This window comes from Felis catus, chromosome A2, assembly GCF_018350175.1.
Source record: "Felis catus isolate Fca126 chromosome A2, F.catus_Fca126_mat1.0, whole genome shotgun sequence".
Classification (NCBI taxonomy): Eukaryota; Metazoa; Chordata; class Mammalia; order Carnivora; family Felidae; genus Felis; species Felis catus.
The window spans coordinates 101848357-101867843 of record NC_058369.1 but is presented as its reverse complement, the minus strand read 5'-3'; the positions used below and the strand labels follow the sequence as shown (position 1 = coordinate 101867843).

Sequence of the window (19487 nt, the reverse complement as noted above, 5' to 3'; positions counted from 1 at the left end):
ATCCTTCATCATTCATTTTATAATTAATAGATTTTTGCAACATTTTAACTTTATGGAGGAGTTAGCATTGAAATTTAATGTTACAAAAAATTTTTTTATGTTACAAATTTTTTTAATCTAATTGCAACAAGGCTCAAATTTAAAGTGGAGAGAACATCTTTTAAGTGGTTTCCAGTAAAAGAAGCAATGCACTAATCTTGTATTTTTAAACAATACATACTTACTGTTTCATTGAAATGCTACTACACATAGGTATTTTGTATGGGTTATTAATATGTTAATTTTTTTAGAGAGAGAAAGTGTGTGCATTGGGGAAGGGCGGAGGGAAAGAGAGAATCTCAAGCAGGCTCCATACCCAGCTCCAAGCCTGACACGGGGCTGTATCTCAGGAACCGAGAGATCATGACCTGAGTCAAAATCGAGAGTCTAAAGTGTAACCAACTGAGCCACCCAGGTGCCCCTAATATGTTAATTGTATACTGATTCCAAATCATCTAAGAATGTCTTTCACATGGTAGAAATTATCAAGTCGTGGAGATAGGAATGGAATATTTCTAGCCACATCTCAAAAGCACTGTCACTTTTTTAGAGAAACTAATTTAGACTATGAGTTTAAAGCATTTTTTTAAGGTAAATGAAATGCTCTCTATCGGAAAACAGTGACCAGTCTTAAATTACCACCCCTCAGAAATTGTCATGTTTACTTTATTCTTCCAGGATGTCCTTTACTTACACATTGCCGCATAGATCTTCAGAGAAAACAAAACAAAAACAAAACAAAAGCAAAAAACAAAAACAAACAAACAAACAAAACCCCTCAGGAGTCACGTGGCTTTTTCCTGGAAACTCTAAAACTCAGTGGTCTCTTCTTCCCTCACTATCATGTGGGTTGAGTCAGATGTTTTTACAGAGAAGTGAGCACTGGAGACCCTTTGAAGTAGACACACCATTGGGAGCTGGTTGAGGGGAAGGCATGACCTTCTGCATTTGTATTTTAAAAGAGATCAGAGTGCCTGTATTTAATGAAAATGGCCAGTACTAAACATATTCCTATCATGTCCCCCATTCTAGTGCTTTTGGCAGGAAGGCCAGATTTTTTACTCTGGATGCATGATTATGTAAGATCACAGGCCCTGTGCCAGCCAGACCTGACTTTAACTTGGGCTCTGTCACTTTCTGGCTGTTTTGGGGTGCTGCTGGTGGGCGGTGAGGGTGCCAGCCATGGTGGGGCAGCCATGAATTCTCTCATGGATCCAGAAGACAGCCATTGGCAGTATCGATACACAGGGGTTTGTTGAGCTTGCCAGGCTCTATAGCCTAGCTTAAGTTCCTTTCTTACTGTTTGCACCCTAGATGATTAGTTTTGCAGTGAGTTTCGAAGGCGAGGCTGTGAAGGGCCGTGGGATAGGTCTCACAGACCTCACCCAAGATAACCCTCCCTGACTCCCACAGATGGCTCTGGCAGTTCCATTCCCAAACCTGTGCTTCAGGCCTGCAGGCCCTGGTCTGGGCTTATAGAACTCCCAAAGGGATACAAGAGGGCAGGGCAGGCCTACAAGCAAGGAAGGCAGGGAGGTTTCCCACCCTGCAACAAGGCTAATTCTGAAAAAATGCAATTTGGCTTTGCAACTGGCTTTTGCCCTGTGCCAGGATTTTAAGGAAACCCGAATTTGAAAACCTAACTCTGGGCATGTTCAAAAATAACCATTGAAACAGATGTGCCAATGTTCCCTCTTTTCTCTCCTGGGGTCTAGGACTTAGCACTGTTATATGGAACATCATTCTGGAGACTAAAATGTTTTTAGCTTTCACAATTCAAAAAACATCCTTCTCTAAATTTTGTTTTTCTCAAATTCGTATGCCTAACAGCCTTCTTCCACCCACCTCCACATTTCTCAGTTAATCACTTGAACATTTACCGACAAGCCACACGGCTCTGTAGTTACTTGCTTTGAAAATAAAGCCATAATAGTTTTTATGAAAATTGGGTAAATATCTCTGCAATGCTATTTTAGTTGCCAGTCCCAACATGGCAATTATTCATGGCGAGCATCCAGAATATCCTTGTAGACTTTCAAGTTTTCTCTCGGTGTCATTACTTTACACAGCCTTTAGCAGAGTGATTTTTCCCCCAAGCTGCTCCAGGCCAGATCATTGCAAAACTGAGAAGCATCCAAGTCCATGGGAGAAGAGGGGTTAGGGGGCTGACCATCGCACCACTGAAGTTTGAGGTGGACAAACCGACAGGTGGCTGATCATCAGTTCATCCATCCCTTGTGATGACTGGCGTTTGTTCCTCCAGGCAGCTGGTAGCTCAGGCTCTCCTCCTAACAGGTTCCTCTCCATCCCCTGCTTCGTCTCATTCCATTACTTTTCTTCGAGGGGAAAGGAAAACTATTATCATCGTGTGGGGAGTTACTTAATGCCAGGAACTCTGCTAAATGTGAGGTGAAGTAGCATCTCAGAGAATTTGTCATGCTATGCGTGACTCTAATGTGCCCAGGTTGGGTGTCATAATTAATAATACAGTTAAGTTCGGCACTGACATATAGAAAGGGCATATATTTTAGTTAATCCTCAAAATAACCTTGAGTAGTTGGGTCTACTTGTTTTTTTCCCCGTGTTTCAAATGAGTTCAGAAAGGTCTAGTCATCTGCCCAAGGCTACATGCTCCATATGCAGTAGCTGTGGAAACAGGGATGCTCATGCTTTTCCCACTCTGCTGTAAGTCATTTCTTCCAGGTGGTACTTCGGGCCCTGAGGCAGGAGGGCAAGAGGAAGCACAAGTGCCACCTTTAAAAACTATAGTTGTAAACTTTCTGTTAAAAGTAACACTTTGAGGGGTGCCTGGGTGGCTCAGTCAGTTAAGAGTCTGTCTTCAGCTCAGGTCTCCATCTCACAGCTCATGAGTTCAAGCCCTCCATTGGGCTCTGTGCCAACAGCTCAGAGCCTGGAGCCTGCTTGGGATTCTGTGTCTCCCTCTCTGCCCCTCCCCAACTCGTGCTCTGTCTCTCAAAAATAAATAAACATTAAAAAATTTTTTTAAAGTAGCCCTTTGAAATGTTTGCACGTAGGTGAAAAACATCATCTATATCAGTCAATCCCTCAGATACCTAGGAATTTAGGACACTTGCTTTAGAGTTTGGAAGGAAGTGTTCTTGATCTACTTGGTGCTACATATGAAGAAGTTCAGCAAATGTTCTTGACTTGGCTATTTGGTACCATTTCTTGACTAGTTGTAGAATTGTGAAGACCTGGATTCAAATATTGTTCCTACCTGTTAATGGTTGAATGGTCTTAAGTATGAGTCTCCATTTCCGTATCAGGAAGCCGGGAATACAGTGTGTTTATCTGGGTTTTGTGAGATGTGTAAAACATGGACTGCAATACCTAACATAAGATGAACCTTTAAGACATCTAATTCCTTTCAAACCTTTAAAAACTATTGATAAGAGGGGCACCTGGGTGGCTTAGTTGGTTGAGTTTCCAACTCTTGATTTTGGCTCAGGTAATGATCCCAGGATCATGGGATCAGGCCTCATGCGGAGCTCTGCACTGAGTGTGGAGCCTGCTTAGGAGTTTTTCTCTCTCTCTTTTCCTCAGCCCTTCTTCCCCACTCTCTTTAGAGAGAGGGAGAGAGAGAGACTCTCTTTAAAAAAAAAGTTTAAAGAACAAGTTTATATATCTTATTTATGATTATGTTTGTTTTTCTCTAACTTTACTTTTTATTCTACACTACAATTCAAGAGTACCTTCTGATCCTAGATTAATAGTGCTCCTTACATAGTATCTTTATAGATTTATAACTGCATGAGTGGGGGGCCACATGTGCTAAAATCCATGAATTGTATGGCTGTACACATCATCATGCCTCTGCTTTTTATTCCTCATGTGGTACCAATTATATAAACACAAACATACACACAACCGAGTTCACCATCTTTTAACCATGCCTCCCTATTTTCAGCACTTTTATTTCCTTTTATAGACAATTATTTGGCACCTTCATATGCATACAGTATAATTAATGGGAAGTAGCCTAAGAAAATTAAATGTCATAATTAAAGATTAGAGAAAATGTTACTCAGTTGTCAAGGCTAAACTTAAACTTAGGTCATTATATTAAGGTTGGCTGCTAGCCTTTTGTCTGTGAAATTTGTTTTGCTGAGTAGTTTTGCTTTCATTCAGATGAATGTTGCTGTTGCTTTTATTTTCCTAATACAGGAAGTAGTAACTCCCATTATTATATTAAGCTGTTTCCTTTCTAAGACACTTTTGCAAGCTCGGTCTGTGCATTTCCTCTGTCACGCTGATCTTATATATTGTGTGTGTGTGCTTCCTGAAACCATTTAAGCATTGATGGAAACTATTAGCATGTCAGTGCAGCCTTTTAAACAGAGAAAGGTTACTAGTATAAAAACATTTTTTCTTCTGTACGAAACCTTTCAGTCTTGTATGATGCTGTTTTGCTGCTAATACAAAGTGATCTTCATGAACAATTTTAATGAAGAACCTAGTGGGTTTGGGGTTTAAAAACAGAATGCTTTGACGTTTCATTTCTGGATATGGATTTGAATGTGGCTTCCATCAGCCGCTGATTCAAAATAGTTCCATCTGATGGCTGCCTTGTCTCTACAGTCAGCCAAGGCCTCTTGGCTGAGCAGGTGTTCATGTCACACAGAAAATGCTGTCACCTCTGACTTTTACAGATGCTACAAGGTTAAGTGTTTTCAGCTGAGTTGCAGACTTTAAAATACCATAAAGAATCCCCTCCACCCCAGCCCCCACTTGGACCTTTTCATCAAACTTTGGTGAAAGCAGTGGTTCTCCAAGTAGAATATCCTATATCTGACAGTCACACCCAGGAAGTAATGTTGAGAGAGGAAGGGGACGTGATTTGTCCTCCATGTTGTTTCAGAGTTTCTCTGAGTTTCCTGATTGTCTTCATTGTTTACCATCTTTGTAAGAAACAAGTTCCATACCTGTTGTGGTTTTTTTCCTTGCTGTATAGGAGTGTTTAGCTCAGTTTAATCTAAAACTCTCTTGCTTCAAAAGATGCCCCTTGAAGACGTCCTAAAATTGACTGTGGTGATGGTTGCACAACTCTTTGTCTATACTGAAAACCATTGAAGTATACACTCTAGGTGGGTAAATTCTATGGTACATGAATTATATCTCAATAAAGCCAATAGATTCCCCACACAAGATTCCCCTTAGCTCAAAATGCTAATATTTAATAAATAAACCCAGGTGCTTGGTATTAATTTTGCTTGTGGTTTCATAAACCTTTTTCTAATTATTCCCCTGAGGCTTTAAGAGCTCTAATTTTTTTCAGCTTAACCTTATGTACATGAATTTATCAAACAACAAGTACATATTTAGCACCTCTCTTGAGTGGCAACAGCCAAATCCTTATAGGGACAATGGTAATAGCAGGAAGAGATGAGCAATTGTAACAGGAATTATTAATAATAAAGTAGCAATTGGAACTGTAGCCATTCTGTTGGTGAAGCACAATAGTGACTTAACTGTGATTGTGGTGACAGGGAGCCAACAATTGAGTCCCTGCTAATGGCCCAACAGGGAAGGAGTTGAAAAGAAGGAAGGAGTGGTTTACATTACAAAGGGATTGTCTTAGAACTGCCCAAGTGTGGTTATGAGGGGAGGTCGGTCTAGAGACAGAAAGGATGATAACCATGGAGCTGTCAAGGGCATCTCAGGGGCTTAGGCAAGCGCTGTGGCAGCTAGACGCAGCTGGCTGAGAGCAGACAAGTCCTGGCCCTGCCTAGTGCTGATTGAGAAAAAGGAAATGCAATGAGAAGATAATTGAGCAAACCAGGAGGCCTGGACAAGCCTCACAGAATTGAAAAGTGCATTTTGGGGCCATCAGAAGCTTAGCTGAAAATACTCCTGGCTTCATGTTGACCAGGATTGGACTACTCTTTGGGGAATAAAACTGCTGGAAGGGTGTGTGTGTGTGTGTGTGTGTGTGTGTGTGTGTGTGTGTGAATAAAGTGCTGTGATTGGCAGATCTATTGAAAAGAGTAAGTCTTTGACATCCGTTGAACTCCTCCTTGTGGTTGTACATTTCTGAAATATACACACACATGCACACATGTGCCTAGCTTTTCCCAGATGCTTTGGGGTATGTGATTAAAAAAAGAAGAAGACCTACACTATAGTCCATATTCCAATTACCTCATTTGTTCCAACAATGTCCCTTATAGCATTTCCCCCTCCAACTGATAATCATGGATTCCATTTAGTTGTCATACATTGGAGAAACATAGAGGGCAAAAGAATATGATGAAACTAATGGGGCATAGTGTTAAATATTGATGAATGTGGGTAAAGGAATGTTCTCCCTGTGTGACCGCTGCTGACCTCTTTATCTTGATCTCATAAGACCTGTCCTCTTGCCCACTACATTACAATCCCAGTGGATTCTTTTTGTTTCTCCAACAAGCCAAGCTATTACTACCTTAGGCCTTTGTGTTCAAGCCTCTCCTTCTTGAGTTATGCAAGGATGGCTCCTTCATGTCATTTGACTCTCAGCTAAAATGTCACTTCCACAAGAGAACATTCTTACTAACTGAGGTAGTGATCCAATCACTTTTTATCCCCCTTTTTAATTCCCTGCCTAGACTCATCACTAACTGATTAATTCTCTCTGTCTTCTTCACCAGTGTATCCCCTGCACCCAAAACAGCACCTGGTCATGGTAAATACTCTGAAACTATTTGTTGACTGAGTATACTAATCTAAATGTCCAGAAATAGTCATTAAAAATGATGGTTGGGGCGCCTGGGTGGCTCAGTCGGTTAAGTATCCGTGAGTTCAAGCCCCGCGTCGGGCTCTGTGCTGACAGCTCAGAGCCTGGAGCCTGTTTCGGATTCTGTGTCTCCCTCTCTCTCTGACCCTTCCCCGTTCATGCTCTGTCTCTCTCTGTCTCAAAAGTAAATAAATGTTAAAAAAAAAAAAATGATGGTAATGCCTTAAGGATGTCCTTTATGCAAGAAGATGTTTCAGAACTCTAAGCATAGGACATATATTCAATTAGAAAACCTTGGCCCTGTGTTAGAAAAATGGTGAATGAATGTATATTTATATATAATTTAATATTGAATGTTTAGGATATATAAAATCTTTTTTATATTCTCTAATGAAGAATGTTTCTCATTATGAAATACCTACACATATTATATTGCTTAAGAATACATCTGTACATGATTCTGATTATAAAAGTAGTATGAGTATGAAAAACCAGAAAGGAAATATATGAAAATATTAACTATTTTGGGGAGGAGAATGGAATTATGAGTAACTTGTCTTTTTTTAATTCTCCAAGCATTCTACATGTGGTTCTATTATTTTTCTAACTTAAAAAAATATTTTTTAAGAGAAAACATAATACAGAATAGATATAATCAAGTATGAATAAGACTATAAATGCACCTTGAAGATGGAAGGACTTTCTTGAATTTGACTTGCTTAGTGAATGAAGTTTTACAGAAAAGGCAGTAATTGATCTGGGCTTTGCAAAAACTTATAGGACTCTTGAGGGTAGACAAAGAGGTAGAGAGAGATTTTTTTGGGTAAAGCAACAGAATGAACAAAGATAGGAAGGGAGCAGTTAGTACATACGAGGCGATGAGAAAGACCTAGGTGAATGGAGAGCTCCCATTTGGGAGCCACTGGGAAGCAATGTGGGAGAGTAAGATAAAATCACATTTTAGAAGATCTTTAAAATCAGGCAGAGAGGTTTAGACTAGAAGTGGAAACAAGTGGGGAACTACTGTGGGTACTTGAGAAAAACAGTAATCTGACTGCCTAGGTATTTTAGGGAAAATTTTCCATATAGGGAGTGAGAGTGCTGGCAATTAGGAGTGGAACACCCGTGTTCACCTGGCGCCCACAGCAGGCACCACCATCCATCACAGCTGGGCTTCGCAGAGACTGTCTCCACACCAGCTCCATCCAGCCTGCAGTCAGAGACCATGAATCCATCAGAGCTGGTGTAGGAAACATGCTTGCCGCCTTCTGTGTGTGGGTCACACTACAGAAGAGAAAGGTGGGAAGGGGAAAGAGGAGGAGACAGGAAGCCCCAAAGGACAGGTTTTAAAAGTTCTAAGAATATAAGCAGGATAAGTAAGTATCTTGAGATGTTTCATGTGTATTTATAGGTTTGTGGTTTAATTAGGGCCACAAGTAGAGATCTTTTTGTATAACTCATTATTCAGTTGTTATGGGAGTGTTTTGCTTTTTCTGGTGTACAGTTTCTAGACACTGGATTTTTTTGAAAGTGTTTCCTTATACATTTAATGAGACTTGAGAACAATAACTCCAAGAAATAGTGTGCCATCAGAAGATCCCCACCCATCTTATTATCTACAAAGATTTGGATGCACTTGCTCTGTCCACTTGTGGGAGTAAACTTGTTGGAATATGTTAAGCTGCTAATTTTTTTTCTTAAAAAAAGGTTTTGTTTTCTCTTATTTTTAAAAGCTGTTTTTAGATCACAAAATTGCAAACAAAATTAAAAATAAAATGAAATTTTCTCATCTTTGGGGGAGAAAAGCTTCTACTCTGTCAGTGTGTGGGCTGCTAGCAGAACAGAATGTTTATCTTTGCTGCATGTTAAAGATGGAAAATAAAGTTAGCAATAGCCAAAAGGCCTTCTTTTGAATAACTTATCGTGAAAGGGAAAGCATAAATCTAGTGGCGAAACAACTCTCCATTATAGGCTAGTATTTTGTGGATGGGTTTGAGAACATATAAAATTTCATGTCTGTCTACTGGGTAGGTTCAGGGTAACCCCCCAAACCTTGAATTCAAGGTTTGCTTTCTGGACCAGAGGTTGTTGAGTTTTTTATTGATCTCTCTCTCTCTCTCTCTCTCTCTCTCTCTCTCTCTCTCTCTCTCTCTCTTCCTCTCTCTCTCTCTCTCTCTCTCTCTCTCTCCTTTTTTTCCTTTTCATTATCGTGTTCAAGAGCTTACAAGACCCTATGAAAAAGCTGATTGAGAAAGAAGAAAGGAAGAAGGTCACCCAGCAGGAAAGTTCAGAGGCCACGGTGGAGGAGCCGAGTCAGTAAGTTATGGCTACTTCTCTTGGCAGAATCTTTCTTCCCACAGGCAAGGGCAGTACAGTCCTCGCTGGCCAAGTCTGCTGGGGTCTCAAACACAGGGCAATTGCTTTACTTCCTTCTTTCTCTGAGTTGATGTATTAGAATGAAGGCCAAACTTGTCCTGCACATATTCCCACTAGACCAGGACTCTTCCCAATAAGAGACTCACTTTTGGGGTCTTAGAAGGAGCACACTTGTGAGGATTTGACTGGGACAAGCAAAGGCACACATTTCCAGTGCTCTCTGGCTCTCTGGGGGCCTCAGCCTCAGCCTCAGCTTCCTGCTCTCTCAGGCTTCTGGACCCAATCTGGTCCTTTTGTTACCATCATTTACAAAATCCTGTCCCAGATAGGAAATCCCCTGGCTTTTCTCTCATAGAAGGAAATAACCTATGAAATTGTCTCATAAGACATCTAGTACTAAAGTGTTACCCTACAGAAGCACCGGGTTCTGACATTTTGTTTTCTAAGGTTCAGAACTTCTGCTTTTTTCCTCTGTGAAGCAGAGAGCAGCTTTGAGTGCAGGAAGTGAGTGCTGCATCTTCAGTTCTTGCCACTTTGCAAAGAAGACACCTCTGGTTAGTTTACATACTGAGACAAACTTTTCCACTTACCTGGAGCATGATGTGTCCTAATCTCACTCAGCAAGGAGGTTTCAGTGTGAATCTGTGTCCTTTCCTATTCAGGTGCCAGAGCACGCAAGGACAGGGTAAATCCTAAACTGGCTGACCTAGGAAAGAGAAGTAGATTATCTTACCTCTATTTGTGATTCTTTTGCTACACACAAAAAATTTAGATGATAATTGTGTGATAAAACTCGCTCATGTTTTTACTGTGTTTCTAAATAAACTTTTAAGTATATATTTTTGTCACACAGAGGTATTTGCTGCCAATATTAGCCTTTTTAATTTTAAAGCAAAAACTAGAAAATTCCTATGGTATAGAGCAAAGACAACTTTTCACTGTAGAATATGATCTGAATCTAGTACAATTGACTATTGTAGGGAGCAGTTTAACCTATTCCTGGTAATAATAGTAATGCTAAATACCCTTTAGTGAATACCTACTATGTACGAATCACAATGCCAGGTGCTTTATTTATGTTATCTCTACCCATTCTCATGCCAACCCTTGGTGTTATCAATGCCGGCATTTCCCTGTTGTGTAAATGGTGGAAGCAAGGCTCAAAAGCAGTTAAGAGACTGCCCACAGCCTGTGGTGTAGTAAGAGGCAAGGCCTGGCATGTGTTCTGGTTACCTTTTTTTCACCATATATGTTACCACGATCAAAATGAAGCATTAGCCTTTACTCAGAAAGGAACTACCCATGATTGTCTTGATTAGTTTTTGTTAACTTCAGATTTCTCCATTATTTTAGTACTTCATTTTTAAAAGCCAAAAAGTATAATCCAGTAACTATAATAGAAGTAAATGTGCTTTAAAGGGAGGTTCAGAAGCACCAGCTGAATCTCAAGTTGGTGATACATCTCAGCTTTGATCTTCTCCATGTACAGTAAGAGTTGAGTAGTGACAGTCTTCTGGAGAATGATCTTGCTTTCAGCCTTAGATAATTTAAGCTAACCTCCTGAGGTATCCTCTCCTGTAACACCAGGAGTCAGAAGAAACCGCTGGTTGGCCATAAGTTTTTTAACTATTTTTTAAAAGCGATAAATGTGAAATATCTTAGCTGTACCTACCAACTACCCACCTAGATATTTACAGGACATATGACTTATGATGAAACCAGATTCAGCTATTCAGATGCTATGAACCAGTCTTAGGACAGGAAAAATCCAGCAAATTTATTTCTTCTTAAAAAAATGAATAGCATATAAATGACTATACATTCACCTTTCATGTGCGCATGCACATATCTGTATAAGTGTAGTAATATTGTACAGAAAAACTGGCTGTATCATAAATATAAAATTTTCAGGACTAGATTGCTAAACTCTTTCTTTTTTAATTTTAAGGTTAATTTCATTAGAGGATGAAAACCAACGCAAGGAATCCTCTAGTTTTAAGAGTAAGTTTTGATTTTTATTTAGAATTGTTTCTGAAATAGTACTGCTCAGCAACCAGTTCATTTCCTTTTTTGGCAGACTCTTCCTTTCTTCTTTTCCAATTGAGAAAATTGCATTTTAATTTGCTTTTTATCATTTCAGTTTTAAACTTTCAAATATCAGTGATGCCGACCATATAGCATTATTGAGAAAGGTTTTATATTGTGAACCAGAAAATAGCATCATTAGGCACTTCAGCAAAAGCCTGTCAGAGGAGCATCCAAAATTGAGAATTAGCAGCTATTTCTCTGACACAGATGATAACATTTCTGCTATTGCCATTACTCATTCTAACTGCCATTTGGGCTGTAAAGATAGTTTTAATAAGATTACATGATCAGATTGGGTGAGTTGGTTTTCATTGTGTTGTGGGGTGGGTTGGTCTTTGTTGGGAACAGATGGGGAGAGCTCAGACATGGTTTTTCCAGGTGATTCCTGGGTCTGTTCTGTCATGAGTAACCCCAGCTCCCTCGGGTATATCCTCAGATAGTTGGAAAAGTGATCAGAGCGTTGGTAGATGATGCAATGTGCTGTGAAAGGTTTGTCAGCTATTCCTGTCTCCTGCCATTACTGCCAATTTTCACTGGTTCTTCTCATAAAGGAGTGGAGGGTCCAGTAAAATGTGATGGGACTAAGGTGATATAACGCTGAGCTTTTCACTCGTACTCGAATCCTCTGAGATGCAGGGGAAAGCTTTACAGGTGATATGGAGAGAACTGAACTTACCCTAACCCTGTGTTCAGCCTGGCCCTCTTGGGAGGCATATCCACCTCTGCTCACTCCACCCTTCGTTCTAGCAGCCCTTCCGGGAGATAGGAGGGGCAAGTAGACCCTGAAACTTTCTTTCTCTGCCTTTCCTTTACCCTTGACCTTCCTTCTGTCTTTCCTCCTTCTTTTCCAACCTTTTGCTTCACCTGCTTTATTTATTCTCCTCCCACGTTACTGGTTCATTGGCTTTTCTCACACCTGCCTTTCAGCAGAAAACAAAACAAAACAAAACCCTCTCACCTTTCTGCCTTTCTAACTCAGCTTCATGTCATCCTTTCATGTGTTCACACCTTCACTTACTCACATACTCATTCATGTTTTCAACAGATATTTATTGGGCGCTGTCTGTGTGGCAGGCAGGCATGGCACTAGGCTCTGGGCACACAGTAGTACACAGACAGATCCAGACTCTTCCCAAGATGGGGCTCATGGTCAAAAGGGGAAGCAGGTGATAATCTAACAATTGCACAAGTAATTGGATAGCTCCAACTTTGGTAAGAATGGCAAGGATTCTTGCTGTGTGTGAGAGAGAACTCACCTATTTGAGGGGATCACACAGCTAGTTGCAAAAGCTGTCAGAGTAAAACAAGCAGCCTGGGCAAAGACTATGAGCCAGGAAGGACCAGGAGAAGGTCAGAGGGACAATGTTCTAGAGCATGAGGGTGGGAGCAGATGGCAGAAGACAGAGAAGCAGGCCAGCCTGATGTTGTTGGCCACCTAAGAGGTCTCTGACTATATTGATCCAGACCTCCAGCCTCAGTATCCCTTGGGAGCCAACAGCATGAATTATGTTGTGGGAATCTAGGTAAGCAAATAGAAACATTTTAGTTTTGAGGAAAAATGTAAACTCCAGTTCATTATATTTGTATTCAAGTTACATATCAATATAAATCATATGTTTATGCAATATATGATAATATAGAGGATCAAATTTTCTCTTTGTGTAGTGTGTTCACTTGTGGTATTTGTGTAATATTTTGAGATTGCAAATGCTGATCACCTTGTTTTATGTGTACAAATAGAAAAATCCACCATAATGAAGTGTCACCTGTCTTTATTTTGTGACCTGCAAAAAGTCTAATGTACACATGAGCAAACTAAGTTTTAAGGATGTTGTGTTGTACACACACACACATACACACACATACACAGACACACACACACACACACACACTTTATTATTTAGAGCAGTTTTTAGTTTACAGAAAATTGGAAAGCAGGTACAAAATTTCCATATATCCCCTGTTCCCACACACATGCATTATCAATATCCCAATATCACCAGGGCAGTACATTTGTTATAATCAATGAACCAACACTGACACATCATTATCAATCATAGTTTACATTAGGGTTTACTCTTGGTGTTATACATTTTATGGGTGTGGACAAATGTGTAATGACATATGTTCACCATTAGAGTATCATACAGAATAGTTTCACTATCCTAAATCTCCCCTGTGTCTGCACCTTGTTCATCTCTCCCCTCCCCCAAACACTTATCTTTTATATAAACACACACACACACACACACACACACACACACTCACACACACACACACACACACACACACATATAGGATCCACATAGGATCCACATAGGTGAAAACATATGGTATCCGTCTTTCTCTGCCTGACTTATTTCACTTAGCATAATACTCTCCAGTTCCATCCACATTGCTACAAAGGGCCAGATTTCATTCTTTCTCATTGCCAAGTAGTATTCCATTGTATATATAAACCACATCTTCTTTCTCCATTCGTCAGTTGGTGGATATTTAGGCTCTTTCCTTAATTTGGCTATTGTTGAAAGTGCCACTATAAACAGTGGGATGCAAGTGCCCCTATGCATCAGCACTCCTGTATCCCTTGGGTAAATTCCTAGCAGTGCTCTTGCTGGGTCATAGGGTAGGTCTATTTTTAATTTTTTGAGGAACCTCCACACTGTTTTCCAGAGTGGCTGCACAAGTTTACATTCCCACCAACAGTGCAACAGGGTTTCCGCTTCTCCACATCCTCACCACAAACGCTTATCTTTTTACTCTTTTCATAGTTTTGCCTTTTCCAGAATTCTCTACAGTTGTAATTATGTTGTATGTATGGAATTATGTTACAGACTGACTTCTTTCACTCAGTAATGTGCCCTTTTATTTTAGCCAGACCCAAATGCCTAACGTTCACAGCACCATCAGTAGTCAATTACTTAAGTCATGCATTTGTCCATGAAAGAAGTGTGAAGTCAGTGTCATATAGTTTTCCACCAAACAAAGCAAAGATTCAAGGCTGTCAGCTCAGAATTCATGGAGAGCCAACAGCTTGAGAAAATGTAATCAGAGGACCCCTGCTTCTATGTGATGAGCTGTGTGTTTACCTTACACTGAAATAGTATACAAACCCACACACCATTCTGAATTCGTGATAACCAAGTGCATGTGTTCTGTTTACAGCTGAAGATGGAAAAAGCATTTTAACTGCCTTAGACAAAAGCTCTACACATAATGCATGCTCAGGTAATCTAGATTAAGGAAAATGACTCAATTTTAATAAATTTGACAAACTCCTTACAAAACGAAACTGACTCATAATTTTGTTTTCTTTGTTTCCTTTAATGGACCTACAGATGAACTATTAGGCATGAAACCCGAGGAAGGTGGTAAGATTTATATATTTCTTTGGGGTTATAATTTAATTTTTTAATACTGTTTTTACATGCAGGAAAATGTAATGTTTATTTTTTTGATAGCTTTGCATTCCCAAGCAAATTATTTTTAAGTAACTGTCATTTGTCTTTATAAATGACTTTAAATGTGCCCAAGTACAAATTAGTACATGTGGGATTTGACATCTTTAGCTTAGTTACATAATTCTCAGACTACTAAAGCTAAAAGTTATGTCACAGGTTGTATGCTATAGTAGAAAAAACATGGCTTTCAGAACCAGACCTAGATTTGAGTACTGGTTGTGCCATAAACTATCTGTATGGCCTTAGGTAATTTGCTTCACACTTTAACTCTTTCAGCCTCAGTTGCTCCATTTGTAAAATGGAACCAATAGCAGCAGTCTTCCTGGGCTGTTGTCAGAATTGGAGATCATGTATATACAGGGTCTCTCATGACCTCTGACACAGGAACACTCTTCAGATGGTAAGCAGTTGAGACAGTGGCATTAGAAACATTGTCCCGGTGGTATACTGTGCTGCATCTCCACTGAACCTTAGTTTTGTTTTTTGTTTTTTGTTTTTTAACGTTTATTTATTTTTGAGACAGAGAGAGACAGAGCATGAATGGGGGAGGGGCAGAGAGAGAGGGAGACACAGAATTGGAAGCAGGCTCCAGGCTCCGAGCCATCAGCCCAGAGCCCGACGCGGGGCTTGAACTCCCGGACCGCGAGATCGTGACCTGAGCTGAAGTCGGACGCTTAACCGACTGAGCCACCCAGGCGCCCCTATGGAACCTTAGTTAAATGCAGAGGAAGAGCTTGCCTGGCTAGGTCACCCACCCAAGTTCACCACCTAAAATAATTTACTAAATAACTCCCAAAAAGAGAATCCAAAAGCATGGATTTGATTGAGATAAGCATAGTCTTAAATGACCCCAGGAAATTGACTGTTCAGCCTAGTATAGCCTTTGTTTTCCATCCCATCAAGGGTTTGCTTCTGATGATTTATCACAAGTCCAAAATTCCACTGAGATTCTGAGACAAACTCTAGAGCACCCTTTGTCCTGGACTGCTGGTCCATAGTCCACCCTGATGGAACAAGTTTCTCCTAGGACTGGAAATGGGGCAAGGTGATCCTATGGACCCCATTTAACTAGGGCCGACAATTTCCTCTACTCAGTTTGAGCCTGATTTGGGTTTAATTCCTGAAGTGTGAGAGGAAGTCTGGGGAACAGAAGGCATTGATTAAAGCTTTTTCAAAAATGGAAAGGCAGTAAGTAGAACTCTTACATTAAGTTTCCAGGGCTTAGGATTATAAACTTGGAAGAAACCTGCTTTCTTTACCAATTTCTCATTCCAGGCAGCACACTTTGCAATATTTCATCAATGTCCACATGTTTTTTTGTCAGAATCATACTTATTTGTAAATATTGAAATCACCTCGGGTTATGAGAGTACAAAGCAAATAATTAAAGCAGACTGCCATTACCTGGCCTCCGTTTTCATAAAAACATTTCCCACTTGGCATAAGGATAGATTACTTTTATGAAATAAAGGGCTTTTCTCACAAACTTTTTTGGAGGGAGAAATATTGCAGGCTTGCAAAGGTGAGATAAAGACAATAATCTAACACACAATAGGTACCCACCATGTAGTTTTACCAAATCTTAACATTTCACAAGTTATTTATAATTAGCTGTACCTTTCAACTTGTTTTGAAAGGAAGACTGGTATTTCTCCTGTTGCCAACCTCTTGTTCATGTAATTTGCTCTTTTATTATCTATTTAATTTCACTGTTTTAATAAGCATAAGTTTTGAATATGTATATTCGCATCGGTACGTGATAATGACAGTGAAAATGTAGACAGTGGAAAATTCTGACTCCCATTTCTGCTTGCCACTCCTCTCTATTCCATATTCTCATCCCTATTTCTTTACATACACACAAGCAGGTAGAAGTCCATATTCTTGTGTTTCCCCCCTTCTTACAAAACAGGGTTCTTGCTTTTGGATTTTGACTTTTTCAACTTGGTAGTAATGGCAAAACAAAAATTAACCCAGTACCCATGTATTTCTTCACAGAATTAAATCAGAAATGCTACTACCTGAGATAGATGCTTACTTTCATAAGCTTCATCCAGAGCCTGTCACAGATACACTGGAATAAGATTGTTATATTTCCCCTTATTTAAAACAACTTTTATAACTCATTGGTTTACAGTTAACAGTCTTTGTTTCATAGAATAGCAGCTCATACCCTTTTTCTGAGCACTCACTTAATTCTAATGATAGGGAGGTGACTGTATTCTTTCCCAAAATGTGTATTTGTTTTCAGGCAGAAAAGTTGATTTACAGATTGTCTCAGTTAAATGCAATGTCACATAATCTCTCCTTCCCCTTTATCACTGCCAGGCCATAAAGCCCTTCACGAGGCGTGAGCCATGCTCTGTCACTATCTGACTCTTCTGCATTGGCAACCCCTAGGGCAGCATCAGCTTAAAGATTAACATGACCACAAGTCTAGAAATACTCTGTCAGTGCACAGAACTTGTGGTGAATGAAGAAAAGAACACACGATAATTAGTTGACTTCAAAATGTGTGCCCTTCAGAAAACCGCCAGAAGGCCCAGATCCTGAATTAAAACACTGATAATAATATGCAAGACATTAAGCAATCAAGAAATAAAAAGAGCTTAATCCAGGGATGGCTGCCTTTATAGGACTTGGGGGCTATAAGCTCTAGCACCCTGCTGCTTGGGGGCCAGTTCACTCCCAGTGGTAATTCTGTTAGACAAGTAATGGCCACGCCATGGTACAGTGTTATCAAAAAGCAGACCACTTATGAGAACAACAAGGAGACAGTTCTCCAGGAGCCGTTGCCCCAAAAAATCACTCCGATTCAGTGTCATAATGAAATGTGTTTTCTCCAACTAAATAGATAATGTAAATAGCAAACCAATACTTGGCCAGTTTATACAAATTTTTAAGTGAAAAAAAAACTGAGTGACATTTTGCAATAACTTTAAAGTGGCTCTGAAATCACCTTGTGAGCACATGTGACAATCCCAGCCTCAATTCATGAGTTAGTTGTAACATGTAGGAGTGTTTGTATTCCTCAAAGTTGGCTGAGAAAAAGAACTATCAGATAACTGAACAGGAAGTGAAGCTATAAAGCTAGCTATATAGCTAGATGAATTTAGCCCACCTAAATCTCATTACTTGGATTTATCCAAAAGACCCTTCTCTAGGACAAGACTAACTGAAATTTTAAAAAATTATAATTGTACACATTGCAACTAAAACGTTTGTCTTCTGCCATTTCCTTGGTTACTACTTTCAGACTTGTGACTCTAAATTCTGGCCAACCATCAGAACGACAAAGAAGCTTATTCAGTAGCTCCCTTTAGTCCGGGTGCAGACCTTTGGCCTGTAACAATAATACAGGCTTATGGCCCCATGCCTGGTTTCTCCCCAGATGTTCAGGACTATCTCTTTTGTTCTCTGTATAGAGCTGACTAGGAACCTGATTGCTTCCTCACACGCAGTGTGGCAAAGACTAAGCTTGTTATCTTTTTTCATAAACTTTTTCTTCTCCCTGTCTCCCTCAGCATCCTAGGATGAACAGCTGACATTGGTCCTTTCATAAAATAATGGTGCATTTTTAAAACCAAACACTCTCCTGTTCTCACTTGATCACCCTGTAGTCAGTAGTGTTCTGTATAGATTTCCTCCTGCCCCGGGTGTCAGGTTTTTCAGTAAGATTACTTGCTTGTTAAGATCTAATGTTAAAATGGAGGACCAGGACTGGGGATCATCAAGAAGTCTTTTTTTGAGTGCTTACTCAGGGTCTAGCACGATTGGGGTTTTTGTTTTTGTTTTTGTTTGGGGTGTGTGTGTATTCCAGAGAGTGGGTAGAGATGGATTTTTCCCCATCTGTTATTATTATTATTAGCTGTGTCTTTTTTCACCACAAGGGAGTTTTTAGAAGTAGTATTCTTGGATTCCAAACAAGTACAATTTGTTACCGGAGCCTTTTATAAGGACGAATACTTTTCTCGTTAGACTTTTTGTACGGTGGTTTCCCACCCCACTTCCCCCCGCCTTACTCTCTGTCAGGTGATGTGAGGATTGTGTTGGTTGCTGGGGTTTTTCATATGTATTGCAAATGTGCGGCCTTTACATTAGTCATAATGCTGAGAGTGGGGACCAGGGAGAAAAACAGAGAAGCAGAGTCTTCCTGTTTCACACACAGATGAAGGTAACTGTTGTGACATTTATCTCTTTGTTTTGCTGTGCTCTCAATTTTGGTCTATGTAGCTCCATTTCCATCTCCTGGGTTCCTAATTCATGCTGAGGTCATGAAACTCAGTATGATTTCAAAAATATAACCTGAGTGGGCTGTCACCAGTGTCCCACATCTACTTTCTGTCACCCACCCTCTATCTGAACTTAAGAGAGCTTCCTCTGTATGTCAGTTTTCACTCTGAAAACTCGCTAGGTCAGGATCGGTTAGAGCTCATTGGCTCAGAATCAGTTTTCCTAGGGAATATTTTCCCAGGGGCCTAGGAATTTTATTTTTGAACCCCTGGCCAGTACAAGGCAAACATGCTGCGTGGGTCTGCCATTCTGCCATGCTGCTTACAGCCAAGAGCTTTGCCTGGCTGCTGGTGGAGCCATCTGACCTTAGAAACCCTCAACACTTTACAAAAGCTTGAATATTCATTTATATATGACATCATTAACAGGCTCTGAGGGAAAAGCGGTGTGCTGCACTGAGAAAACATCTTGATCTGTGAGCCAGGGGTCCCCACACAGATAATCTGTAACTAATAAATTATATGACCTTGAGCAGGTCATCTGACCTGGGTATCTTT

The 19487-nt window shown here is 40.1% G+C and overlaps 1 protein-coding gene across 22 annotated transcripts in view; it reads left to right on the top strand.

Moving 5' to 3' along the window:
• ICA1 (islet cell autoantigen 1) overlaps positions 1-19487 on the top strand; it is a 150366-nt gene that overhangs the window by 113189 nt on the left and 17690 nt on the right. For all 22 annotated transcript variants that reach the window (XM_023250396.2, XM_023250381.2, XM_023250393.2 and 19 more), the window contains 4 exons: positions 8991-9088; positions 11097-11149; positions 14402-14464; positions 14575-14607. In XM_023250396.2, coding sequence (XP_023106164.1) covers positions 8991-9088; positions 11097-11149; positions 14402-14464; positions 14575-14607 — 247 coding nt within the window. The remainder of the gene's footprint in view (positions 1-8990; positions 9089-11096; positions 11150-14401; positions 14465-14574; positions 14608-19487) is intronic.